This window comes from Paralichthys olivaceus, chromosome 5 (genome assembly GCF_024713975.1).
Source record: "Paralichthys olivaceus isolate ysfri-2021 chromosome 5, ASM2471397v2, whole genome shotgun sequence".
NCBI classification, from domain to species: Eukaryota; Metazoa; Chordata; class Actinopteri; order Pleuronectiformes; family Paralichthyidae; genus Paralichthys; species Paralichthys olivaceus.
Genome location: NC_091097.1, coordinates 2,208,734 through 2,236,308, shown reverse-complemented (window position 1 = coordinate 2,236,308; position 27,575 = coordinate 2,208,734). Strand labels below are relative to the sequence as shown.

Here is a 27,575-nt window from a genome sequence, read left to right as displayed (position 1 = left end):
TATGTAGCAGGTGTGTGATTTGTTCCGACCCCTTTGTGCCCCTTCAGGTTCTGTAGACTGAGTACTGCCGGTCTTTTCTTAAGGTTCTGTAGACTGAGTACTTCCAGTTTTTATGCCAGGTTCTGTAGACTGAGTACTGCCGGTCTTTTCTTAAGGTTCTGTAGACTGAGTACTTCCAGTCTTTATGCCAGGTTCTGTAGACTGAGTACTGCCGGTCTTTTCTTAAGGTTCTGTAGACTGAGTACTTCCAGTCTTTATGCCAGGTTCTGTGGACTGAGTACTTCCAGTCTTTACGTCAGGTTCTGTGGACTAAGTACTTCCAGTCTTTACTTGCTGTGGCTCAATTACTGCAGGTCACTATTACAGTTCCAGAGAGAAAGCTGCAACTAGAATTATCAAAGGCCAAGAGTACAGACCATTCTAAGCAGACAGGCTTAGAACAAACGCTGCACTAATTCAACACACAAGAGTTATAGCCAAGAGTCACTAAGCTCCATCCCTTGTGAGGATAATTTGGTTGATGATGCTCGGCTTAATTAGGCCAAAACTTTGATCCCGTGCTGTGACCTTTACCATTTGACAGAAAATAATCAAGTCCCCAGAATCTGATAAGTGATGAGAAGGAGTTGATTGATCTGGCTGGCATCTCGAACACAGATGCTGCTCTCCCTGCAGACCACAGTCTGTGGATGGCCTTCATTAACACACATTGACCTCTTGCTGCATACACATTGAAAGATCAGAAAGTAGAGTCTGCTCATCTCTTCCTTGTAAGCAGTGTCAGGGTTCAGACAGTCCAGACCCTCTGACGACCCTGTGTTAATAACATCACATCACAGTGGGAGCTCCGAAGTGGAACCAACGTGAGCCTATTCGAGCCTATAGGCAGAAGTCCAGGAGAAAGTAACAGCTCCTCACTCAACAGAAAAGCTTTAATATGATTATTAACATGATTCTCACAGTTCCACCACAAACATCCAGGTGAGAGTGAGCTGTATGAAGCAGGTAAATGACAGCACGGTTCATCCCCACATTGGGCTGGAAGTAAACTGAAGAGGGTCTTGAGCAGATCTCAGCTGTGGTCTATGGTGGGAGAACCAGAACCAGCCTCTCAAGCACTGTCATGATGTGTGATATACAGTATACGTGCAAGCAGTCTGCGGTCACTGGGTGCAGATGGGGTGGCACTATTGGATACTGGTGCCAAAAGGAATGTTTTCCACAGCAACAGCATCCTTTCCCCTGTCAGACTCAAGTTGTGATGTGTTGCAGGAAACCAAACAGCTGGGTAGCAGGAATTCAGGGCCCTGGGGTGGATAAGATCAGTGCCTGCTGCCTTTGAGTTTCATCGACGAACTCTAAGAGCATGAGGGAAAGACTCTCTGGTCTGGTGAGGCCTGGGATCAAAGTTTGCTGAACTCCAAAGACAATTTCTTGTGAACACCAGGCATTGCTCATCACCTGGCTAAGCATCCTTAAAGTGAAGCATGATAGGGCAACGTCATGCGATGGGGGGCAGGGACAGGGAGAGTGGTCGGAATTTAGGTCCTTAAAGAAAACTAGCCCCATAACGCACAACCTGACTGTGTATCTGTGGAGAGACCTCAGCATGTCAGGTCAAAGATACTTCCCATCCAGAGTTTGAGGATCCACCAGGGAGAATGGTGTAATCTGCTGAAATCTGGGTGAACAGAGCTTGGAGAAACGTACCCAAGAAGACTCCAAACATAACTGCTGCCAACAGAGCTTCTAGAGAGGATGGATCTGAGGGACTGAATAGTTTTTTAAATTGTACATTTTTGTTTAAATTTCCAAAAGTTCCTATAGACCTGTTTTCGCCTAACCATTTTGGATTACTATGTGTTTAAGTGTTTGCTGGGTAACATGGCAATGTTATCCATTTATAATAAATCTGTAACAAAAGCCAAAGGGGACTGATCCTTTGTGAAACCACTACACCACATGAGTCACATTCACCCATTCACACACATCATACACTGCTTCTGTATCATGTCCCACATGAGGGTTCAGTGTCTTGCCCAAGGACACTTCAGCATAGACTTGGAATAGCCCAGAGTCAAACCTTGACCTTTTCATTAATAGGCGCACTCTACTTCCTAAGCCACAGCCTTTACAAATAATTTAGAACAAAGTATTACTGTAGTAAACTTGGTATTTGACAATACACTTGTTAATGGGGCTATACACCTCTGGACATATTGAGACCATGCATGTTTCAATGTGAATGTGTGTTGTAGACCTGCTGGAAATGATTTTATCACTAGAGTTCACTTTCTCTATTTCATATGAAGAACCTGCCATGTTTTGTAGTACAAAGGATTGGACATGCACAGATGTTTTTTGCGGCTCCATCTGTCTCAGTGTGATCCACACAGGCTGCTGTGTGTTCTTGCTGTTCACTGTCATTTATTTATAAGCTTCCCTGCCCATTGTGGCCTCTGGTGGACTGTGTAATCATTTAAAGCAGGATTACTGAGGCACAGAAATATTACTGGAAATATCCATCTCTGTTGGCCACTGGTTCCAGACCTCCATGTACCCACCCACACACACACACACACACCTTAAAACTTCACCTTAACCTGTAATGGTTTACGTTTTGTGGCTGTGTGACTCTGTGGGTCCCCACAACATGATTAATACCTGGAACACACACTTTGGTTTTGTTGTGGCTCCGGGCCAAAGACAAGCATGAGCTGATCTGCATGTCCATCTGTCTGTGTGCACGATGCAAATAAACCAGGAAATATCCCGTTAGATAACATGATAACATCACCAGTACGAAAACACTGAGGCAAACATGGACGCACATCTGTAGATGTAGCCTGGGGAACGTCTCTCCCTCTCATCTCCTTCTGTCTCATCCATGTGTCCCTCAGATTGGTTGATTGAAAATCTACTTTAGAAAATGATGGTTCCTCTTTGGCTTTGACCATTACAGACACCAACACCAATCAAGAGATGATGATATCAAATCCACACTGTTTAATATATTCTCATCTAATATGCCTACAAAATTAATATGTCCACCAGGTCACAGTGGCATTGTCAATAAATTATTATTAATATTGTATTATTAGATATGTCTTGTATGTATCATTATGTATTATTTTGCTGGCCTGCATCTCTCTTATAACTGTCAAGTTTTTCCTCATTATGTTAATTAATAACGTTTATAAATTAAATTTTTTACTCAAACATTTGAACAGTGTGTCACATATTGAATATTCACGACTGTAAGCAGCGAGAGTGTAGCATCGCTCTGAGGGCAATGCTTGTTTAATCATACTGGGCTGTAGTCTTACAAATAAAAAATATGCAAGGCTTTCCTTTACACCATACAAAAATTAGTTGTTAGTATTTATTTGTAAAAGGGATATATTTGGTACTGTAAAATATAATGTTTCCCTTATAACACTAATGAGGAACTGAAATAACTGTTTCAGACAAATGTTTTCATAAAACATTTAATAAATTAAAACCTTTGCACAGTACTGTAGACATGCAGGCTGCAGAATGAGCAGGGAACCTACAGACATAGAATATATATAATATATACAGTAGTACACATCAGACATTTTCTTATGTATGAAAACTTGACAAATTGACACACTTTCCATTATGTTACACAATGTTGTCTTCTAGTCGCTGTGGTAAATTGTGTTATTTTGTTGATGTGGTCATCTTCTGTACTTCTGTCCGTCCTGGGAGAGGGATCCCTCACATGAGCTCTCTACATGCCCCCCTCCTGTTTACAGGTTTCTTTGTCTTTTGTTCTCACTGTCTCTCTCTTGACAGTATGATCGTATGAATGGAAGGTACTATGAAAGAGATTCCTCATCAAGTGATCCAGCACAAACAGTTTCACTTTGTGGTAGAATGAGATTGTCTGTCATAAACCACAGAAAATAAATACTGCAGTTCTTGACTGGACAACAACTACAGGTAGAGCCCCTCCTCCTGTGAACACCACGCCCCTCCTCTGTGACACCTGAGCGGACTGAGTCTCACCTGTCTCTCCTCTCTCTCCTCAGTCTCCCGTTTCACCTGTCTCACCTGACTCCCCTGTCTCACCTCTCTCACCTGTCCCACCTGACTTCACCTTCCCCTGAAACATAATGGCGCGGTGCGGATACCGCGGGGAGTAATCGGAGGGGGGGGGACAGTGTGACCTGAGCTCAGCCGCCGTGTGAGGCCATGGAGCCGGTGTACCGGGGTCTGGGCCGCTGCGTCTGCTGCTTCTGGCTCGCGGTGGCTTTTGACATCGTGGGACTGCTCGTGCTCCTCATCGGGGTGTTCGTCAACGTGTTCTTCTACGACCTGCTCATCTACGCGGGCGCCATCGTCATCTTCCTCAGCCTCATCTGGTGGGTGTTCTGGTACTCGGGGAACATCGAGGTCCCCCAGTCGGAGCTGCAGGATGACGTCGGGCTCCCGAAGAAGGAGACGGGCGCTCTGAGGGGCCTCGGCGGGGCGGTGAGGCGCTTCTCCAGCCGCGTGTCCAGCGGCATCCGGAGCTCGTTCCGCTCGAGCGGGAGGGAGTCCGGTGCCCGTGCGCGCGCCCAGAGTTCGGTGGCCCCGCGTGCGGAGCAAGTGACCATTGCTATGGCAACGAGGAGCCCACAGGAGGACAGCTCGCGTGCCGCTGGCTCCTGTGACGTAGAGATGCCGAACACCTCCACTGAGACTTCAGCTACATAACAGGTGAGGCGGGTGATCCTTATTCTTTACTATTCCTTAAACACAAATGTCTACATTTATCCAAAGAAAAAAGTGTCTTAAAGTGTCTCGTTAAACAACACAACATAGATATACATGATCTTTATATATCCTATTATTTAAAACAAATCCAGAATAGAAGAACTATGTGAATGATCTTGCTCCCTCCTTTACTTTCTTTCCGTTAGATACGGAACTAAAATCATCTGTGGTCGTGGCAGTAAAGATCTCTTATCTACACAATCATTAACCACAGTTCACTGCTCACTGAGAGACCAGCCCTAAGCTTAAGCAATAGATGGCTCACCCAGAACCTCCTGAAAACATCTGCGCCCCAGATTGATGTGGAGGTGTCTGATGAAATGCATGGCAATAACTTTCTGCTTACAGCGTGTCAACTCAAAGATTAAACTCATCTCCAGTCTGCACACAAGGTGTCATCGAATTTCTTTTCCACAGACAATGACTCATCATTGGTTCCTGGAAGCACTACACGGAGGAGAGGCTGCCCGGCATTGCACGACGCTGTTGACATTCAACTCTTCTACTGTTATATCTAAAAGAATTGTTAGCTGAAGTTGAGTGTTGGAGGACACACTGTAAGACTTGACTACAGATACGAACTGAAAAACTGAATGAATTTACACAGTAAAGGTCTAGTCACTGATATTTGTAATCATTTTTGTAACAGTTTCGATCAAAGCATGTGATTGAATTGTCTCATCATGATGTTGTACCCAGTATTTGTTCCTCATGCCTGTTTTGTTAAAGGTCGATTTTAATGTCACTTCCTGTCCAACAAACAAACTGCTGCGTCACTGCAGCATGAGTTAAAAACATCCTGCTGTTATTGAATGATAATTCTTGACCGCAGTTTTCTGTTATCTGTTCTTTTTGATGGTGGAAGAGACAGACTACCTTTGAAAACTGTTTTCACAACTTTAAACTGACCCAACCTAATGGAGACTGGCATGTTTCCCTTCTTCAACCTTGACTGAACGTTTACTTAGTTTCTGCTTCCAACTCAATGACGACATGTCAAAGAAGTTGCATAGAGGCTGCATTTTCTTTTAGATAATCTCAAGTTGAGCATAACTGAGCAGGTTCTTTGTGCAGTGTGATCCTGTCTTTGGTTGTGTTGTGTGTATATGTATGTATTGTAAAATTGATTGTTATATGTTTTTCTGGTTATGCCCCCCCCCCCCTGTCTGTTGGTTGATTTGTTTATTTGTAAACAATATTTTGGAAGAATCCAATAAAATTGTATGTGGTTGCAGATCAGGGCTGATCCAGGATATGGCTTTATTGCAAAAAGGGTCTTTTTCTCCCTTTTTTGACATTTTCACCATTTTCTCCACCATAATTCATCTATCTTGATGAAACAAAATCTGCCACATCAATTTTTATTTGTATAGAGTGAGTCACATGTCAGGGATCCCTCTCCCGCGATGGACAGAAGTGCAATAAATGTCGCAAAATAACAATATATAGAACATTGATGAGAGAGGACCGTTTTTAATACAAATTGAGACATGTATCATTGTTTAAAGTATTTATACACAGGGACATTTCTGACAAAGATGAATGCATCAGTAATGACGATCGTAGGAATGGTAGTGGTAGTATATGTGAATGGGTATATTGCATATCTAAGCAATCTAGTTGTACCACCATCTCGATGCATGATATGGCTGCAGCAGCGATCCTTGATCTGCAATGATAAAGCACAAGGACTCCAGGGAAGAAGTCAAGTCACTAACATGTATTGATGAGACATTAATGTGATGAAGAGGAAACAGAAGTTTCATGTGTTATGTGTCCCCTGACAATCTAGGCCTATAGCTGCATAACTTGTACTAACTATAAACTTTATCGAAAGCTTTATATCTATGTTATATGTATGAGTGTGTGTAATTTGGTGCAGCTTGGCGGAGGTACATGCTCTAGTGACATTCTAGTCATTCATGACAGCACAATCACATGAATCAGACATGCAGTTCTCCACAACAATATTCCCTACCATTTCATACAGCCTTTATACAGTTTTACCTTTATTTTGATTCTGATGATCAGAGTAGACTAATGATTCATCCAGACTGCATTCATTACAATCTAGAGATCTAGAAATGGATCAACCAACACTTTCTTCATGTGAATGTTAACAGGAACATTTCCTTCTGCTTTTATAACTTCCTGGTCACAAACGTGCAACACACTTCTCTCTGGCTAATATATAAGTATCCAACTCCAGCTCTTCCATGACCCACTGAGTCACAGTAAAAGTAATTCAGAGTCATGTAACTTCTCATCCACCTGATGTTTCTCTTCCAAACTAATGAGCTGCTTAGAAGATGTGCTGGTTATAGTACGCAGCATACAGAGATATAACAGTCTTCAGGTAGCAGTTGATGACAGCAGAAAATGGGTTTGGATGACGAACCAGTTCAACTCCTGGATACAGGTTTATGCTGTGACCCTTATCAGACTCTATCATAGTGATTTTTCTCATGTTAACTGAGACTTGCCGATCCTTGTGGGCAGCAGCACACATGTTAGAAAATAAGACGAATAAGAATTGAGTGAGCAGACTACTGTGGTGGAAAAAAAGGTGCAGCTGGTGACAGGCCTCCTTGTTCCCACCCATGTTGATAACAAGCCTCAGAGTGTGACCTTTGGAACCAGCTGTCTTTATCATACAGCCTTTTCCTCTGACTGCTCCATATCCAGAGTTGCCACCCTCTCTATCACTATCACCCACTTCTACTATCAAGTACACTGCGAAGAAGTCTGTTCAACCTGCAACCACCATGTTGAAGGAGGGATTAGCATATTTACCGTGACAATTTAAATGATTCACTCCAGACTCTTGAAGAAAAGTTAATTTACTTAAACTAGCACGCTGAGAGAATAGTAAACTGTGACATCACATCAGTGTCACATAAAGAAAACAAAAGACCTAAGATATGATAATGATTTCCTGGTGAGTAGTAGTTTAACAAAGGGAAACACTGAATACCAGGGCAGAAAACTGATGCACAACTCCTGTCTGACTTCAAAAAATGAAATAAAATGGTATACACACTGTAGAAAAAGGTAAGTTGTCTCTCAAATTTAATGTAGAATAATCCTCATGATGTTTTCACTAGTTCATTTCATCTAAATTGTATGAGTTGTAGTTTTCTTTACCCCAGAAAAGACCCTTTATATTTAAATACTTTATATTTACATGGAGGAGGTCCTCTCTACGGAGGCCGCCATGTTTTTTACATTAGTCCAGACTGGACAAACTAAACACCTTTTGAGTTTTTATGACAACTGAAGCTACCACAGGTTCTTTTTCATGTTTGGAAGGAGAGGGTGAGGTGAGGGGTGTTCAGCTGCAACTTCAACACTAGAGATCACTAAATTCTACACACTGTACCTTTAAAGTGTAATTTAAATGTGATGACTTTTATTTACTCATCATTGTACAATGTACTCAAGACAATGTCAGTATCACACTACTCCTCTTTATAGTCCATTTGTCTCCAATGAAACAAATAAAGAATTTGGCACTTGATCATTTCTAAAAATAAAACAAGTCCTATTGATAAAGTCATATTGATATCATTATAGGGGTCAAATGCCAAAATATAAAATACATGTATAATCATTTAATGTTTATTTCCATGATGTAATTAACCACCACATACCAAGAAATCTTATAGAGCTCATAACCATGATAAATATGACATCATTGCTGTATTGTTTTGTGCCATCTTGACTGCATAGCCAGTGTTTTATATGCTAGTGTAATCAATATAATAATTGTATTAATCATGACATATGCTAGATACAGACTTGCATATACATCATGACAGCATAATAAACATAATAAGCCACCAATTGTTAAATGCTTTGAGTGGTCACTATAAGACTAAACAAATGACGTCCATTAAGCACTACCATCCAGTATGATTTGTCTATTTGTAGTCTCACAGGTAAGTATCGGTCACAGGACTCAGTTAGTACATTTTTTACTATAAAAATGATGTGAATCATTGCATTTTGACCGATATCACCAGATCACCTCCCAGAAAAGATAACAATCAGTGACCTAGCTACTTGAACAGTTTCATACACTGATTAAAGTGAAAGGACAACTGAATAGGCTGCCTTCTCTTACTGCACAGAGCACACTTGATGGTGTCGATACGTCAGACCTGAACTCCTCCACTACAGTCACGATCTTGTCTTACCTCTGGTTCAATGAAAACTACATTTGAAAATGTTACCATTTTGCTGAGAATAGAGTTAAACAATGTCTCCTCCCACGCTCCTCTTGTATTTTGAAAGGTCCTTGTGTAAGATTAGAAAATGTCTCTTTGACAACTCCTAGTGGCAGTGTCAAAAAAGTGTCTCTAATTCAGAAAATGTCTGAAATTCTATAAATTTGGTTTTATGATATTTTACAATAGCAACAAAATGATTGTCTTAAACATGATTTTGAACATCAAAATTTCACATTTTAATAAAAGTAAGTTTTATGATAAGTATGATATCAAACCTCAAGGCACTCAGGGCCGGAGTAGAGTATGTTACCTTATTCAGGGTGAATCCTCACTCAACCTTCATGAACAAGCGTGTACACTGTATTACAATACTCATGCAACAGCAGTTCCTTATTGTGTAACAGGACTGAATATAAAATCAAAAAATAGCCCTCAAACATTTCTATTTTTTTGTGCCACTGTGCATTAGTTCAGTCATACTAGTTGTCTTTTTGATAGTGAATTCCAAAGAATTGTCTTCAGAAGAAGTGCATCTTGGAGGTTTAAACCAATGAATATAAAGTTTCAAAATTTATTCATCTTTTCCATGAAGCACTGACATATTGTCAATTTTCAGTTCAATTCAATTCTATTTGTAGGGCACTAAATCACAGCATACTTTATCTCAAGGATCTTAGACATAATAAGGTCCAGACTTAATATTACACACACACACAAACACACACAAACACACGCACACACATATTATATTATATGACTCAGATGTGACATATTTATAGTCTGCAAACAACAGTGTATTGTGGAGTTCCCACAGAATGGGCCACTCTCCAGGCAGGACTGATAGAAATACAGTCTGGAGACCTGTGTTTAGCTGGTTCAGTGTGTGTCAACTAATCCTCTCATGGTGTCGACCATGAAAAACTGACCATTACAACATTAATACATGAGCATTCAACCATCACTACTACAGTAACACAACAGTAGAAAGGGAAGTAAGCAATCTCTTTGTGATCAGGAAGTTACCATCATTTATTAAAAAGAAGCGGATCATTCAGAAACCAAAAGATTCACATCTTACAGTGTTACAACAAAAAGTTGCACAATTTAAGAGAACTATGGTGAGAAAACAATTTACTTCCTATCATCAGTGTGTGCACACTGCACTAGTATGCAAAGTTACTATAACTTAACTCCACAACCTCCATTGTTTAGGCAATCAATCAATCACATTTTATTTGTATAGTCCATTTTCACAAATCACAAGTTGTCTCATAGGGGTGAACAGGTTTTTAACAACTTTTTAACAGGAGAAAAGAAGTAGAAACCTCATAGAGCCACATGTGAGGGATCCCTCTCCCAGGACGGACAGATATACAGTAGATTAACACATCACCAAAATAACAGTATTTACCACAGTGGACAAACAGAAGACAACATTTTGCCTAATGGAAAGTGTGTCTATGTTTAAAGTATTTGTACACAAGAGAATGTCTGATAGAGATGAAGCGAGCAGCAAAGACACATTAACTGAGGAGTTATTCCACAAATTCATCTACGTCTCACATCCTTCTGTTATGGTTGCTATGGTAACTACACTGTCACATCTCCTCTTGTGTTGGATTATCACAGCTCGTTTTTATCTGAGTACCTGACAGTGGTTTATTATTGATCTATTCATGTACTAATGTATTATATTATATTCTATATAAACCACTGGGTGGCTACATGTCCTCCGGTAATCTGAAGACTGACAGGAACCAACGACCCTGTGAGAGGGAACATGAGGGAACACTCTGAATGTGACACCAGCATTCACTTCCGTAAACACGGGGTGTACTTCCTCTGGGGAGGAGAGCGCACACATGCTCCGGGTGGTCCACAGCACAGTCCGGGCTTCACCTTCTAAACTCATCTGTTTCTACCACAAACACCGTTTGATACCGATGTGTGTGTGAGAACAATGGAGCCAGCTCTGCCCGTCCTCTTCAGCCCGATCTTTTAGCCAATGTTAGCCTAGCTGCGCCACGTTTATACAATGGAGATGGACGGTCTGGACTTTCTGAACAGCCCTCCTGTGAAGACGGTCAGGTTTGGAGGCAGTGTGGCGGAGACGTTGTTAAAATACAAGCAGGTGAGTGTTGACATGCGGTCACTCTGTGGTTTACATCAGAGCAAATGCAGCTGAGACTCCGAAGAGTTGCTCTGTGTTGTGTCGTAATAAGTGTCAGGTCTAAACCCAACCTTTAAGTGTGGCTTGCTTTACAACTCCGGTCCGTCAGGATAGTATACAAGTTTATTGTTGCTCTAATTCAAATGAACAACGTCGTCATTTGTCATCTTCCTGTATCTGATTTGATGTTTTTGTTTGAAGGGAGACTCCAGTGATTATGAGCTGCTGAAGCATCAGCTGGCTGATCCTGAGATAAAGGTACAGCAGAGAGAGAGAGAGAGAGAGAGAGTGTGTGTGTGTGTGTGTGTGTGTGTGTGTGTGTGTGTGTGTGTGTGTGTGTGAGTGGTTATGATCTGGGATCAGTATAATCACATTCCACTATGTCTCTGTTCTGTTGTCAGGATGCTCAGATCATCAGCTGGCTGCAAGAATTTCGGAGATGTGTGACCCAGCTAACCAAGGACCACGAGCAGCTCATCTATACTCTCCTGGTGAGGGTCCATCATGAGACTTGTACCATCAGCAGCTGATGTCAAAATATTCTGGTTCCAGCTTCTTAAATCTTTCAGTTTTTTTTGCTGTAATCACAACATGACTTGATCTCTGACTGGTCAGATACAATGAACAACACAGAGACATCACCTAGGCCTCAAGGAGGTCCTGAGGGTCTTCTTAGAGATCTGAGGAGAAATACAGCATTCAAATAAGCAACAGATTGATATTATAGTGGTATATATGTAAGGCCAGTGTGTGGGAGGCTCTGACTAAATGATTACTGTGGACGCTCCAAAATGAGACTGCAGGAGGTACGTATTGTACATGAAGGTCACTGGGAGACTTTAGTCCCAGAGTCCCACAGTGCAACCCACCCCAAACATGTCATTCATCCCAAACTCCATCAGGCACCCAGACTCAGATATGAATGGACCATTCAGATTTTGTCTTTATTGACAAATGTTTTCATGCTGAAACTCTTCTCTGTGTGTTTTATTAGAGGCTTCCATGGGTGGGCCGGAGCCATGCGGTGGTGGATGAGTACATGACCTTCCTCAGTAACCTGGTCTCAGCACAGACTGTCTACCTGTGTTCCTGCCTCAAGATGGTGGTCTCCCACTTCACTCCCAGTATGTTCCCTTGATAGGTTGTAAAATAATCCAGTGTTTCACAAATTCAAACATACAGAGTGATGATGTGAGGTAATGTTGGTATCTGTTGACTATGTTACATCCCTGTGGCATTTACATCTCTCTTGGTATGTTAATTCAACACTGTTTCAATTGAGCTCGGACTCTTTTCTAAGAGAAATGTTCTGGCAGCATGCATGGTTTGTAATGTCTGTGTGTTGAAGTTCCTTCCCAGGAGCACAGATGTTAGCAGTGTCTATTCTATGCTATTCTCTCATATCTTTCATACTTGACATTGGTCTTAATTAATTTCATTCACTATGGTCTTTAAAAAGGTCCTTAAAGGTCTTAAATTTAACTCGTTGAAGCCTTTAGAAACCCTGCAAATAATCACGTACGCCATTTCGATTCACAAAACCAGTCATACTATGATAATGGTCTGTTGTAGAGGAGATGCTGACGAGGATTGGGTCTGGACTTTCTCTGCAGTTTTCCTTTAACACATGCAAAATGAAGTGGGAGATGATCCGCTCAGACACTTTTTTGTTTACAATGTCACTGCCGTCAACTCTTATCACTTAAGCTCTCGTGACATCTTTGTTGGTGTCTTCTACATGAATGGCTCTGCTCTTTTGAGATATTTGTTTTTTTTGCTTTTCACTTTTGCGTCTGTCGCGTGTTAGAAACGTCATCAACCCGCTCGCGGTAAATCCAGTAGTGGATCTCCTGCTGTGTTCCCACATCGTCTCCTCCAGAATTTCTGCAGACTTTATACTGGGGAGGTCAGAAAATCCAGAGGCTCTCACTTGGATATAAACGTCCTCCAGAGAAACTGTGCAGGATGTCTGGAGTTCAGTGCATGTCTGAAAGCAGCTTTAGTGAGAAAGAGTGTCTCTCACTGACTCAGTGTGTCAAGAAGGAGTTTAGGGAATCATTGCTCAGCCCTGCTTTACAATTAAAAGGAGATTGTACTAATTTAAAAAAGAAAATAAACAGTCGGTCAGTGTTAATATTGTGGCCACAGATAAATCAGATTAAGACAGATGTTATGTTCCACTACCAGTGACTCATGGAGAAATAATGTTTGTTTTCAGAGCGATTGACCATCTGTGAAGGGGGAGTGGATATCTCTGATTCAGATGATGAAGATGAGAGTGAGTATCATCTTTCTCATTTCTATTGCTGTTTTCATGTATTAAGTGGTTGTGTTTAACATTAGCACTATCTTTCAGGACTGTGAGCACTTTATATGTCTGATCAGGACTGTGTTTGGGTTGCTTGCTGCAGTCAGGGGGGGTTAACAGGGGAGTACAGTGAGAGTTGTGAGGTATGAATGTTAAGCAGGGCAATTTTAGAGCAAAGCTGATATCCTCATTAGTTAAATAGAAATGAATAATTCCTGCACTCTTCCTTTTGTTTTCAAGACCTCCCTAGAAGCTTTGATCGGTGTCACCAGGCATTACAGCTCATCACCAAATACGTTCCAGCGTGAGTTACTTCACATTTCTCTTCTCCTGCTTAGTTTTTTAGGTTCTTACACAGCAATAAATCTGATGTTTTCTCCAATAAACCAAATTACTAATTACTTCATCTCTGTAAACACATTGAATAATGTAATGACGACTTTTAAATGGATTGAAATGTAAAAGTTTTCCTTCTGCTTTCAGCACAAGTCGCTTTCTGATGCCCATTGTGCAAGAGAACTTCCCTTTCATACAGAAATCCTCCAGAACCCTGGTGAGAGACAAGTTGTTGATGCTGTAGATCGACTCAGATATAATCAATTCTTTTGGGCAGTTTGTCCTCACTCCAGTTGAGGGTTGAGAACAGAGCATGTTGCACCTTGTTAGCACTCAAAGGCAAATTGTAACTTGTGAATATGGATGTGTGGTGACTTCAGACACTTAATGAGAGCATCACCAACTTAAACGGTCAAATCCATTTTTCCCAAGGATGGTTTCAACTTTATATACAGCCATTGGTTTTGTCTGGGCAATCATCCATACAATGATCAGAAGACTCAAACAAGCTGTGATAAAACGATAACTCGGTTACTTCACTGTCTAAAAAATGCATCATTTTCGTCTGAGCAACCTGCTTTGTTGTTGCAACCTGATACACATGATATTTATATGAATACTGTAAGTTATTATTTGTGAATAACTTTGTTCTGACACCCTAACTCCTCAACACATTGTACTTAACAGTTTGGTTCCGCTAAAACTCTGATATGTTGTTCTTGTGGTTTTTTACAGGAGTGTTATGTCCACAACCTCCTGAGAGTGACAGTGTACATACCGTCTATTCGACGAGACGTGCTGGAGGTGATCTTTGAAAAGATGCTCAAACTAGATGTGAGTGTTTCACCTCTAAATCAAAGTGCTTTATGGGGCTCACACACACACACACACACACACACACACACACACACTGCAGACAGGAGAGAAGCTCTTCCTGCAGATTATCACATAACATGGTGTTCCTTCCTTTTTCCTCATTGTTCCAGAAGAAGCAACGCTCTGCTGATCCAGGAACACATAAATATTGTTTCAAGATGCTGTTATATAGATCAGCTCTACATGTGGGTGTTAAGAATTAATACACTTGCTTGGGGCGTGGCAGACTGGGTCTAATGTCTCAGCTCAAGGTTTTTGAGAGAGAGAGAGAGGGGGAGAGAGCAGTGCAGACTGCAGAACGGTACACTTTGCAATGATAAAGTGCCACAAACTTCTTAAAGATCGTGTGTGTTCTTTGGGTAATTCAACACTTTATTTAATCAACAACACAAATCATGGTACATCTACATGATGTCTCCTGTGTGTCTCCTCTGGTCTGTAACACTGTGTGTGGTATGTTTCAGGTGAGTGCATCCCGCTCACACATTGAAGAAGCAGAGGAGAATGCCGTGCAGAGCCAGGGGGCAGAGGAGCACGCTGAGGAGGGGCTCTTTGACATGGTAACAACCTGCAGGGGTTTGGGTTCTCCTCTGGTACACATCCGGTGTGAAATGTTTGTCGTTAGTACCAGGGTCGCTGACACAGCATAAAGTACTATTTAGGGTTAGGTTTGTCAAATATAAAATAGTTAATAAATAGATAAAATGGCATAATTCATTCTACAGTTTACACCACAGCAAAGTATTAAGTGGATGAAGTTGAGCGTTTTACTCTCCAGCTCTAGAGCATTTGTAACATTGTGAGTTCTTGGACTTATACAGCATACTGGAGTCTGTATGTCACTATAGCTGAATTAAAACTTCAAATGGAAAAGAAATGTAGTTGAAATACTAAGAAAATTTTAAGTTGTACAGCAGAAGTGAAATAAATAGAAATGCAAGAGCTGAGTGTAGTTGTGTGAAAGAATATGAAAGGAGTGGAAGAGGGAGTTTAAGTTAAAGCCCTTTTTTCTGAGTTTGTCATCATTTTCACCCCCTCCTCCCGCCCTGGCTCTCTCCATCTGTGTGTCAGGATGAGGACGTGGCAGCAGATCGGCCCCCCAGCACCACTGCGATGGCCCATCCAGTGGCTGAGCGGCTGGACACTCTCATGGCTGTGATGATGTCTTACATCAAGGACGTCTGCTTTTTAAACGGTAGATGGATAACACAGCTTTTACACTGAGGATCACATTTCTCATGTTGACCAGTATCAGGGGTTAGGCTTTAAACAGTCCCTGACAAAGTTCAACAGAACTAAAGACACGTCAAGACATCTTTGAGTGTGAGAAAATATGAAATGTACTTTGTGTCTTAGGATGCATCCTTGTAAAGGGATGGTTTTAAGCTGTAACATGTCATCAGTGGTGTTCAGTGCTTTGATTTCTCTCTTAGGCTCTCTTCATGTGGAGAAGACGAAGGAGCTGTACAAGGATTTGTTGAGTGTGTTTGACAAACTCATTCTGCCAACACACGCTTCCTGTCACGTCCAGTACACACTCTTTTACCTCTGCAGCTTCAGACTGGTCAGTACTCCCTGTGTAGTCAGTGTAGTGCTAGGAAAAAGCAATATGTAGCATTTAACCCTCAGTCTGGTCTTCACGCACCATCCATTCATCAGCTAGTGAAATGCAATGTTCCAATGCCACAACCTGGCCAAACATCAATTATTGCTGCTGAATAATTGAAATGAAATGTTACCGTTCTGTGGCAAACACATCTGCTCAAAAGATGACCAGTCCCTTGTTTTCCTGGAGAAGACATCAGCAGTCAAAGTAACATTATGTATGTTACATCTCCCCAGGCCCTGGCAGAGGCCTTCCTGGAGCACCTGTGGAAGATCCTACAGAACCCCTCTCAGCCTGCTGTCCTTCGCCAGGCTGCCGCTGGATTCCTGGGAAGCTTCCTGGCCCGAGCCAAGTTCGTCCCTGTTCCGTGAGTTTACATCAAGTTTCTGCTTAAGAAAAGTAAAAGCCGGTAGTTTATTCCTCGTAGTCCTAAGCTGTGGTTAGACATGACCTGCGGAGGAACTCCAGGGAATTGGGTCTGGACTTTCTCTGCAGTTTGCCTTTCACACATGAACAATGCAGCGGGCGGTTCACATCAGCAAAAGAATCCTCCACAGGATTCAGGTGAGGGGTGGTGCAGCCGGCAGGACTACGTATTAATTCCGCTCCGGAGATCATGTGTTTTTGTGGTGAATCCTGTGAAGATTCTCCTGCTATGTTCTCATATCATCTCCTCCAGACTCTTAATGGACTTAACAAGGGGGCAGGTGGAGAAAGTCTACAGAATCCCCGGAGGCTCTCACTCTGACATATGCGTTCACACACACACACACCTTCACCGGGTGGGGGGGGTTCTCCAGAGTTTACTGCATGTCTGAAAACAGCTCTAGTGTCCATCATTATCCAGCTGTTAATCCAATTATTCTAACCCCTCCCCCAGCACTGTGCGGGCCTGTCTGGACCTGCTGCTCTCCTGGATCCATCGCTACATCGACAGTCAGGACAGCAGCGGCAAACAGGCCTGCTGTGACATCAGCCTGCATGGGCCCTTCTACTCAGCCTGCCAGGCCGTCTTCTACACACTCATCTTCAGACACAGAGCCATGCTGGAGGGCAACATGAAGAAAGGTACAAGACACACCTTAAGCCCCAAATGGAAAACATGGCCGCAAATACACAGCAAATATATTTTATTTTACAACTGTGTGTGTGTGTGTGTGTGTGTGTTTGTCTGTCAGGTCTGGAGTACCTGCAGAGTTTGAACCTGGAGCGGGTAGTGATGTGTCAGCTGAACCCTCTCAAAGTCTGCCTTCCTTCAGTCACCAACATGTTTGCTGCTATCACCAGGTACACACACACACATACACACACACACACACATTTTATATACCTACTATGTTTGTTTTTTTTACATAAAATTGAAATATTGCTGTCAAATGGGCATCCCACATGAATTCCAATGCAGACAAAGGCCAATGTATGATACACTTTGTAAACTGGTTAATTATCAGATAAAGCAAAGTGTGATTTAAACGACTCCTTGCTTTTGTTGCAGGAAGTACCAGGTGGTGTTCTGCTACACCATCATAGAAAGGAACAACCGCCACATGCTGCCAGTGATCCGCAGCTCAGCAGGAGGCGACTATGTGACCACCAACACCAACCCTCTGGACAGCGTCTTCCCCTTCGACCCTTACCTGCTCAAGAGGTACATTACATTTCTTTATATTCAAAGCCCCCTACAATTAGGGGATTCAGCATTTTGCCGAAGGTTACTTCGGTATGAGCTGGGATTCGAGCTGCTATTGTACAGGTCGGGGGCGACCGCTCTACCCCTCATCCACAGCCGCCCCTACAGGCTGTATCATTACTGTCATGGCCACTTCTCAAATCATTTATCTACAGTGTCCTGGTGCACAGGAAGTGTTGTGATGACAGTGTTCCATACAAAGCTCCCATACAGAGTTTGCATGTTTTCACAGGTCCGGTCAGCAGATTGAGCCACTCTACCAGGTCTGGGAGGAACTGGCAGACATGGAGGTGCTTCCTGGCAAAACGGCACCACAGGTGAGGAGACAGAAAGTCTAATCGTGTTCAGTAAATACTGCAGCACCTCACTGCACTGCCTCATAGACCGGGGAACTTGGGAGAGAGCTAGCTGTGGGGAAAAACTACATTTTTGTGAAACCGGTGTAGTGTAAGTCTTGGTCTCTCTGGTCAGATGACGTCCAACTGGAAATGTGTCTTTGATTGTGAAGATGTTGTCTGTTGGATTTGGACTTTTTGTTCCTCACAGTCACTTAAACCTCACTTGGACCTGGCTGTTCTTTCTCTGTCTGTCAGGGCTCCAAGGAGGACGAGGATGACTTCCTGTGCGGGGAGACACCGCAGGCTGAGGGCATTGTGGGAATTACTCCCAGCTCCTACGACTCAAACCTCCACAGCCCAGGCATGGGCTCACCCCCCTTCTGCTACCAGAAACCATTCTAGTCCCTCATCATGGACTGTGACGTTCTAATGGACAGTATGGTTTTCTCTCTGCTCTATGAATCCAAATTATCGTTCACATAATTTAGGGTCAGACCTTATCTTTACTCCACAGGCTGTACGTGACGTTATATTGAATCCAAAAAGAGTCAAACCCAGTTGAAGGGATGTGACTGAACTCTGTTACTAGTTTACACTTTAAAGGATTCATGCAACAGTCCGACCCAAACCTCCCTGGTTCTATCACATGATGTATTTAAGTAAGAAGCCACGTTGGCACATGCATAACCACGGTGCTGGGAGAGTTCCTGATAATCAGATTATATTTTTATGAATATATTTTTGAAGTTTTACTGTAGCTTGGTACAGACTACACAGCATTACTGTAAAAAGGTCTGGAATGGAAAGCATCCTCAGCCCATCACATGTACTGTTGTGAGTTCCCACTGTAAGCTGCACCAACGCTGACACGTTATTTTCACAGAATGCATCTGTGGCCTCAGCATCTTGGAGATGAAGAGAAATAACCAATGAGAGGGGAACAGGAAAGTGTGGGGGGGGGCTGGCACACGCAACACAGGGATGAATGTCAAGAGCGAGCAGGCGGAGCAGCTCGGCACAGACTGGAGCTGACTGTGGGGATACTGCCACATTCTGTCAAGTCTGATCCAAAAACTACCACCACCACTCACATGGCCAGTGTTTGTACTGTGAGGTGTGAGCCGTCTGAGACACATCAGACTGTCGGAGCAGTAAGAAACAGAACGGATCTTCTGCTGCTGAAGCTTGGGTTCAACTTTTCTTCTCCCATCAGTGGCAGCAGGGGTACTAGTCCAAGAAGGGACGTCTCCCTCAACTGTCCTCAGTGTACAAATACTCATGTAAATATTGTTTTATGACAGACTGGACTAAATCTGATCGTGTCCTTCAAGGAATCGGACATTTTTGTTCTTTGATTCTTTCAAAGAATAGTTTTTTAGTTAAGAGTATTTGTATTTCTTCATTTTCAGTTGAGTGTTCCTCCATTTTTCTGTGTGTTGTTTTAAAGGTACTACATGTACCTGAACATCTCTCTGGGGCTAGCATGCTGACTTCAGTATAATGGTAATTGGTCCTTATATTGAAGTGGGGATTTAAGTTATTATTTGTTTATTTTATTATATTATTTCTAAAGACAAAAATAAGTTCTGCCCCACAACCTTCCTTTGGGCTTTTGTAAAGGTTTTTTTTGCGTCAGCCACCCCACAGGGATGTCTCACCTGTTTCATTTCAATAGTGAGATCATTCTCTTTGTTCATAGAGCTGTGTAGTTCGTGATCCGGGTCATGGATCAGGGTTCTTACGCTTGTATTGTGAACAGCACAGTGACTGCTGTGGCACACACACACTCTCATCATGATCAGAAATAAAGTGTTAAAGTAAACAGGACATCGGGTGCAGTTGTCAGTTATTGCTTTAATATAAAATAGTAACAGAAAGAATATGAGGCCACACCAAAAGTTGCAAACTGCTTCAACTACAAGACATGTCAGAACGTTCAAAAGCATCAGCAGCCGTCTGTAGAAATAAACTCAATATTCCACATGTAGCCTATGACTGACTGTGTGACTACTAAACACAAGTTTACACATCTGGAGCTACGTTGACGTACAGCCACTCCTGGAGGAACCATGCAGTGATATGAAGCTGTAGATAACAAACACTGCTCTAGTCCAGTCTCTTTAGAAACCTCATTATTTGCCTTTTATCCATGAGTAAGGGCACAAGGAGAGTTACTACAGAAAAGGTTTTGAGCCATGTAAAAAAATCTTTTTTTTGAAAATGCATGATTTTTCTTTTTAAATTCTGAGTATAATGTCAGAATCTATATTTTTCTTTTTCCAAAAAACAGTTCACATGGCCCCGATTCTCTTCTGTAAGTTAGCATGATGGACAAAAGGTACACTGTTGTGTTATTGAAAGACTTCCTCTGTGGCAGGGCAAAAAGTGACAGTGTGTGAGGGAGGCAGATGGCAGCAAGCAAGACCAGCTCAGGATCGTCCTGTCCAAGCAAACACGCCATCCTCCACATGCAGTTCATGGAGTCAATCTATGTGTGTGGTTAGAAAAGAGGTCAGGGAGGAGTACTAACAAGGTTTACAGCTGTGTGTGTGTGTGTGTCTGTGTGTGTGTGTGTGTTGGACTCGGTCATGCAGCCCCTCCAACACCACCTGCTGTCTGACTAACACAAAAGAGAATTCCAGCAGATGTTTTTATTTGGCAGAGCACTTCTCATAGAAACGTCTGTACATGTGATTAGTTGAAGGAAGAGCGTCCTCGGGTCACGGCTGAGCTCAACACGCTCCGCTGCCGAACCCTCCGGAAAGACTGACGAATATTTCAAAGGAAGACACTAATTTGACGTGTGCGAGCAAAGCTTTGGCATTAAAACATTGGCTGCGCTGTGTTCAACCTGCCAGCATGAACTGAGGATTTGAATTGATTGAAGTGAAGAAGTTGTACTCGTGTCTGGCTGTTGATGTGGTGTGTTCTGTCGTGGGTTCAGCTGTGAGCTCAACCTGCTCAGCCCCCCCCCACTGTCCTCTCTGGCTCTTGGTCGCTCACATATGATGCGGGCTGATGTCTGGGACCGGCGCCGCCTCTGACACGTGGTCTGATGCTGCAGGTTAATCACAGATGGACAGAAAAAAACTTTGACTAAGAAAAGCGGTTATCATTTTTGATCATGCATTTACTTCTTTCATTCAGAAAGCAATCAGAGCCCTTCACTGTTTTCAGTGTCATGTTGCAGCATTATGCTAAAATAAAAAAAATCCCACTCATCAATCATTACCAAGGCTCACATACAAAATATCAACTTTAAACAAATGAGTATCTCATTGACACAAGAATTCAAACACTTTCATTTCTCTTGATCACCTTTGAGTTGTTTCTGCACCTTGACTCAAAACGTCTGGACCCAACTGTGTAAATGCATATGCCTCTCTGTGACTGTATGGACATATATATATGTATATGTATACACATTTGTTTTACCTGTTACATATTTTAATAAAGTTCCATTTGTTCTTGACCTTTTTTGTGCTGTTCTGATTAACTCGTTACTTCATTGTGTAACAACGTTGTTTCATTTATCTTGCTTTTATCCCCTTATTCAAAATGTGTTTTGAAAAGTTATCATTATTATAAGTAATATTATCAATAATATTAGTAATAGTATTGTGACTGTGGGGATTTAATGCAAATGAGGTGCAGCGGCTCAGTGAGCTCCAAACTGCTCCTGGAGGCAGAACAGCCAGTGTTAAATGTGTGTGAATGGATCAGTGTCATGTGTATTGTAAAGCACAGTTTTACTTTATAAACACAGTCTATTTACCATGTCCTAAATTCAAGCTTGTTTGTCTGACTTTCATTTCAAAACCTAAATATATTCACTTTCTCTTCTCATATTTGAATGAAACGTGTTTGAATGACATGTTTTTGATTGGAAACTGAATGAATCAGGCATCAAAGCTGTCGGCTCTAGTGTGGTGCCCAGCTGAGTATTAAGATCGTGTGTACTCCAGTCTGCTCTCTGTACCTTTGCCATCAGCAGTGACGCCTTCCACCAGCTCTTTGGCCTCCACAGCCAGCTGGAAGGCAGGATCAGGAAGTGGTGACGGTGTGTCGGGGCTGTCAGTGGCTGGAGACGACCTGTTGCTCCTGATATATACACAGCACACACACACACACACACACACACACACACATATTTACAGTCTGTGTATGCACTTTCACACGGTTCATTAAAATTGTTTTAGCTGGACACGTAAATGTGGGGGGGGCAAATAAAGTGATGATGAGGGTCTCTTACCCGCCTTCTCCTCCAAACAGGCTGGGTGTTGTCAGCACTTTGTGGACGTTCTGAAGAGAGAGATCATGTCAACAGTCATGTGAGGGTGAGGGTTAGTTCTTTCTCCATAAGATGTGGAAGCTAAAATCAGCCTCTGAGAACCAGTCTACGCTTGTCCAGACTCATTTGATATATGTAGTGGGATTTTAAAGGAATTAAATTAAAGGTATCAAGTATATTTTTTATAATAAACACAAGAATTCGGAGTTATGGCCAAAAACACATGTTGTGTAATCACAGTCATCTATAATCAGGTCATCTGTAAGTCAGAGTGAACTTTCTGAGATCCTGAGTTACCAGGTAAGACTCATAAAAACACTAGGTCGGACAAGAAATATTAAATTTTACACCCAACCAAGTATTGGTGTGGGTGGAATTACTGCTCTTTAATTTGGGGAGGGGATGTGATGCATCACATTAGAGAGTTTAGAGAGAAATTAGTCATTACTATGACTCGTGAAGGACGTTACAACCTCAATAACTGAACAAATGGATTATCACGAGAGGTCAGGACGTGTTTATCAAACTGTGGAGAGCTGCAGTGTGTGTCCTTCAGCCACTGGGGGGCAGACTGGCTCTATAACACCATAGACTGTATTTAAAAGACTGGTGGGGGGGTTGCACAAGTTAAAAGAATATCATAGAAGATTTGATTGGCTGACCAGAGTGCCGTCCGCTCAAGTACACTCTGTACGAAACTATATGCAGTGCTTGCAGCGTTCCCCCACCCTCCATGTATTTGGTATTTGAACGTTGGGTTCTTCGTCTTCTGTGGTTTGGGCTTTTTTACCTCATTCTTTGTTATATCTGGCAGTGATACACACACAGTACATACATCTGGGTCTTTACTGTTAACACGATGACATCTAACAAGACCACACGTATACAAAGTAACTGCGGGTTAACAGGAGGTGAGCGGTACCTGAGCAAAGCCCAGTAGTTTCTTGTTGGAGATCTCCAGGTGTTTCCTGCTCAGCTCAGACTTCTTCAGCTGGCAGTCAACGGTTATCAGCCTCCTGTTCAGCTCCAGCACCTCCTCCTGACACACACACACACACACACACAGAATTACTTTGACATCTGCTTTTTGAGTTTATTTGTGAATTTTGAACACGTGTCTACTTTGTCTGTTAAAGCATTTTTCAGAGGCGCTATACTACAAATGGTAAATCTAGTCTTAATGACCACTCAAAGTGCTTTACAGTACAGTTTGCCATTCACACACATTCATACAGTTGGGGCTAGTCTGGGTTCAACCGCTGACCTCCTAGTTGGAGGATGACCGCTCTACCCCTCAGCCACAGCCACCTTATAATGTAACTGATTTTCTCAATCTAGAAAAGAGACCATGGTTTTCCCCGGACAGCAGCAATACACTTTCATTGCTTAGTGTTTGAGCCAGCTTAGGTTCTGTGAAAACAATATCCTAAATCTTTTCTTGCACACAATAATCATTAAATATTTGCAGAAGAAGAGGTCACAAGGAGATGAGCTGCAGTCATAACTCCAACCGTTTCTGTTTGTCTCATGTGTTAATGTGAGGAAGGTTCCAGTCTCCTTATTGCTCCACTTTAAAGACATGTTTAAGTCCCATACTCCATGAATGTCATTATTTATTCACTGAGTCTGTTTCCATTGGACTTTGTCACATTTTGCTTTATCAATTCCAACGTTTCAACCTGCGACAAACACTTTTTTGCAAGAAAATGAATCTATTTTGAGTTTATTAAAATGTGTGTAAAAACCAGGTGAATGGAAACACACTGAAAAAAAGAGGAGAGGAAGGACCAAAAAAAAAGGAATATGGAATAAATGTATAAGTGAAAGCAGAGTGAAGACATCTCAGAGAAACACTGTCTGACCAGATAGTCACCTTGGATGGTGTCAGTTTGGCCTCCAGCTCCACTGTGAGGAACCTTGGAGTTAAGTTTGACCAGGACATGTCATTTAACCCAAATATAAAACAAGTCTCTAGCACAGCTTTCTTCCACCTGTGCAATATTAAGAACATTGGAAACATCCTGTCTCAGAAGGATGGTCATGCCCTCCTCCTCACCTGCCTACTAGGCTCTCTCTCTCTCTCCCTCTCTCTATCTCTCTGTTGGTGTGTAGGTGCGTGGCTGATTACTGATGTGAACCTGGTGTGCTGGAGTTGGGGCCTTGATTGACCAGCTGCCTATATAAGCTCCACTACTGCTCTCAGTCTGTGCCGGACTATAGACTCAGTTCAAGTTAGTTATAGCTGCTGCTATTGTAACTATTTAGATTCTGTAAATGTCCTGTTGATCCTGCATCCTAACCTTTCCTGTCTTCCTGCTCAGGACCAGCAGCTGGATTACAGCCCCGACTCCAGCTCCAGAGTCCTGCCTGCCTGCTTACCTGTCTGTCTACCTGCCTGCTTACCTGTCTGTCTACCTGCCTGCTTAAGCTACTGGACTTTTCCAATAAACCTCAGTGACTTTAAACCTGTCTCAGCCTCTGCCTCTGTGTCCAAGCCCGGCCCTTAACAAGGATGCTGAGAAACTCACATTTGTCTTGTAACCTCTAGATTAGATTACTGCAACTCTCTATTAGCAGGATGCTCCATGAAGACTGTTAAAAGTCTCCAGTTGGTCCAAAATGCTCCAGCCCGAGTGCTGACAGGAACTAGAAGGAGAGGTCATATTACTCCTGTCTTAGCTTCTCTACATTGGCTCCCTGTAAAATTCAGAATGGAATTCAAGATCCTGCTCCTCACATATAAAGCCCTTAACAATCACGCCCCCTCATATATTAAAGACCTGATAACACCATATTATCCAAATAGATCACTTCGTTCCCAAAACACAGGCTCTCTTGTGGTTCTAAGAGTCAGTAAGAGTAGAACAGGAGGTAGAGCATTCAGCTACCAGGCTCCTCTCCTGTGGAACCAGCTCCCACTCTGGGTTCAGGAGACAGACACCATCTCTGCATTTAAAGTTAAAATTAAAACTCTTCTCTTTGATAAAGCCTATAGTTAGTTCTGGATCAGGTCCTGAACCATCACTTAGTTATGCTGCTATAACCCCACATTGTCAATCAACAGCTACGGTACACAAATATACTGTAACCCACCAGGACTGGAACTGACGATGTAGATACTTGAGCATAAATGCAGCTTCACTTGGCAACTTTCTTTAGACCTCTCTATTTCCACCTGGTATTAACATCTGCTCTGTATGTGGATGTCTGATTCCACATCTTATCCACTTAAGAAGAATCATATGTTAATACTGGTACTATACTGGAATAAAATACTTTATAATAATGCTGAGTATATTTGTTGATGTTTTGCATGTAAAACCTGAATCTACAGTAACTTGTAACTCTGAGGTGTAGTAGGTTAGAAAAGTAGAAATGGTTCAGTACCTGTTTGGAGTTCACCTTGGTGGCCTCCCCTCCATGTGCTTGCCTTTTGCTGGCCAACTGGTTCTTCAGGTCTCGGATCTCGGCCTCCAGCAGCTGGATGACCTCCTCATAGTCCTGCTCGGCGCTGCTGCCCTGCCGCTGCCCCACCTCAGCCTCCGCTGCCTGCAGGCGACTCTTCAGACGCGTGTTTTCCTCCACAGTCAAACATGCTTTCTGCAAAGGACAACAGAAGTTTCCTGAGTAAATGATAAATATGTCTCACTATTATAAACCTTGCTGATTTCAACATTTACAGTAGTCATGTAAGAGAAGTCGGCACGCTCAGTGTGCCACTTTAAACACACTCTCCTGGCTCGTCTCTCACCTCTGACGTCTTCTGCAGCTCCTCCTCTATGGTCTTCTTGCTGTGTTCCATGTCCTTCAGCATCACCTGCCAAGAGAGGCAGCAGATGAATTACCAGCACAGCACTTAAAAGCATACAGGCTGCAAACACACCTACTTCTTCAGAAATCCAACAGAGGAGCAGAGTCTGCCCCAGACTGAGCTCCAGCTTAGAACACTTGTCATGTTTTTTTTGACATATCCCATTCCGTTAGTTGTAATCACACATATATATGTTAAGTAATTATGTTATTACATTCTACATTCTTCGATGTATCTCGATGTGGACGTGGGCGACTCTGCATCGATGCAAAGACTGAAGATAATCGAATCACGTTTCATTCTTTAAGCGATGTCCCACTGCAACAAAATTATAACCAGCGCTGCTTCAGGATCAGGACAGACGCACATTAAGGGTCAGAGTCTCTGTCTAAAGTGTCCTCCCTCCATTCCCCCGCTGACCTGTGCTCACTTTACTCTTAAACAATAAACACCAACACTAGTCAGAAGATATTAGGACCTGAACAGTCATGACGTTTAAAATACTTTTTCGCTTTAAAGTTCATGAGGCATGTATATCAACTTGTGCGAAACTATGTTTAAACACGCAGCATGTGATGCACACAGCCAGGACATCAGGGTTAAAGTGACCAAAATGATCTGGATTCATGATCCAACACCATCGTGTGAGTAGTTAGAAAAGAGCAGAGGAGCAGAGTCTGGACTGAAAAATGTATGTGTGTGTGTGTGTGTGTGTGTGTGTGTGTGTGTGTGTGTGTGTGTGTTCACCTTGAGCTGCTTCATCTGGGTCTGCAGCTGCTTCACCTCTGTCTGAAACTGCTCCATCTCCTCACTGCTGTAGCTGCATTCAGATTCATACGTCTGCAAACACACACACACACACACACACACACACACACATTTTGTATATTGTGTGGTATATTGAGCCAGTGTCACAGTCGTGGGCTTTGGGATGCTGCAGGCCTATGAGAGGCTGTGAGAGCTGCTTACGGGTGAATGGAAGGCCGATGTGTCCATCAGACTGGCTGCCTCATGATAGGAGAACATGAAGGGACCCGCCCCTAAACCCAGCTCCTCCAGGTTCTCCTGAAAGACGCTCCTTGTGGCCTCCACAAAGTCTGAGGGTTACAGACAAACACAAACGAGAACGTCGACCACA

The 27,575-nt window shown here is 42.6% G+C and overlaps 3 protein-coding genes across 5 annotated transcripts in view; 2 read left to right on the top strand and 1 right to left on the bottom strand.

Moving 5' to 3' along the window:
* The first annotated feature begins 3,478 nt into the window (after positions 1–3,478).
* LOC109640366 (transmembrane protein 238) lies at positions 3,479–6,023 on the top strand. Its single transcript, XM_020104329.2, has 2 exons — positions 3,479–4,725; positions 5,200–6,023. The coding sequence occupies exon 1, from the start codon at positions 4,219–4,221 to the stop codon at positions 4,720–4,722; it is 504 nt and encodes a 167-aa protein (XP_019959888.1). The 5' UTR covers positions 3,479–4,218; the 3' UTR covers positions 4,723–4,725; positions 5,200–6,023.
* A 4,799-nt stretch (positions 6,024–10,822) lies between these two features.
* Positions 10,823–20,162, top strand: rrn3 (RRN3 homolog, RNA polymerase I transcription factor). Its single transcript, XM_020104349.2, has 17 exons — positions 10,823–11,142; positions 11,383–11,439; positions 11,583–11,672; positions 12,176–12,305; positions 13,400–13,459; positions 13,730–13,793; positions 13,973–14,042; positions 14,561–14,659; positions 15,166–15,261; positions 15,773–15,896; positions 16,135–16,265; positions 16,544–16,674; positions 17,188–17,375; positions 17,486–17,594; positions 17,803–17,955; positions 18,230–18,314; positions 18,591–20,162. The coding sequence occupies exons 1-17, from the start codon at positions 11,047–11,049 to the stop codon at positions 18,735–18,737; spliced, it is 1,830 nt and encodes a 609-aa protein (XP_019959908.2). The 5' UTR covers positions 10,823–11,046; the 3' UTR covers positions 18,738–20,162.
* Positions 20,163–20,169: 7 nt separating this feature from the next.
* LOC109640376 (syntaxin-binding protein 4) overlaps positions 20,170–27,575 on the bottom strand; it is a 64,546-nt gene continuing 57,140 nt past the window's right edge. For all 3 annotated transcript variants that reach the window (XM_020104344.2, XM_069525080.1, XM_020104346.2), the window contains exons 14-21: positions 27,407–27,534; positions 27,185–27,277; positions 26,378–26,443; positions 26,014–26,226; positions 23,549–23,665; positions 22,588–22,637; positions 22,315–22,436; positions 20,170–21,393 (exon numbers count right to left, since the gene is read on the bottom strand). In XM_020104344.2, coding sequence (XP_019959903.1) covers positions 21,335–21,393; positions 22,315–22,436; positions 22,588–22,637; positions 23,549–23,665; positions 26,014–26,226; positions 26,378–26,443; positions 27,185–27,277; positions 27,407–27,534 — 848 coding nt within the window. In that variant the 3' untranslated portion in view covers positions 20,170–21,334. The remainder of the gene's footprint in view (positions 21,394–22,314; positions 22,437–22,587; positions 22,638–23,548; positions 23,666–26,013; positions 26,227–26,377; positions 26,444–27,184; positions 27,278–27,406; positions 27,535–27,575) is intronic.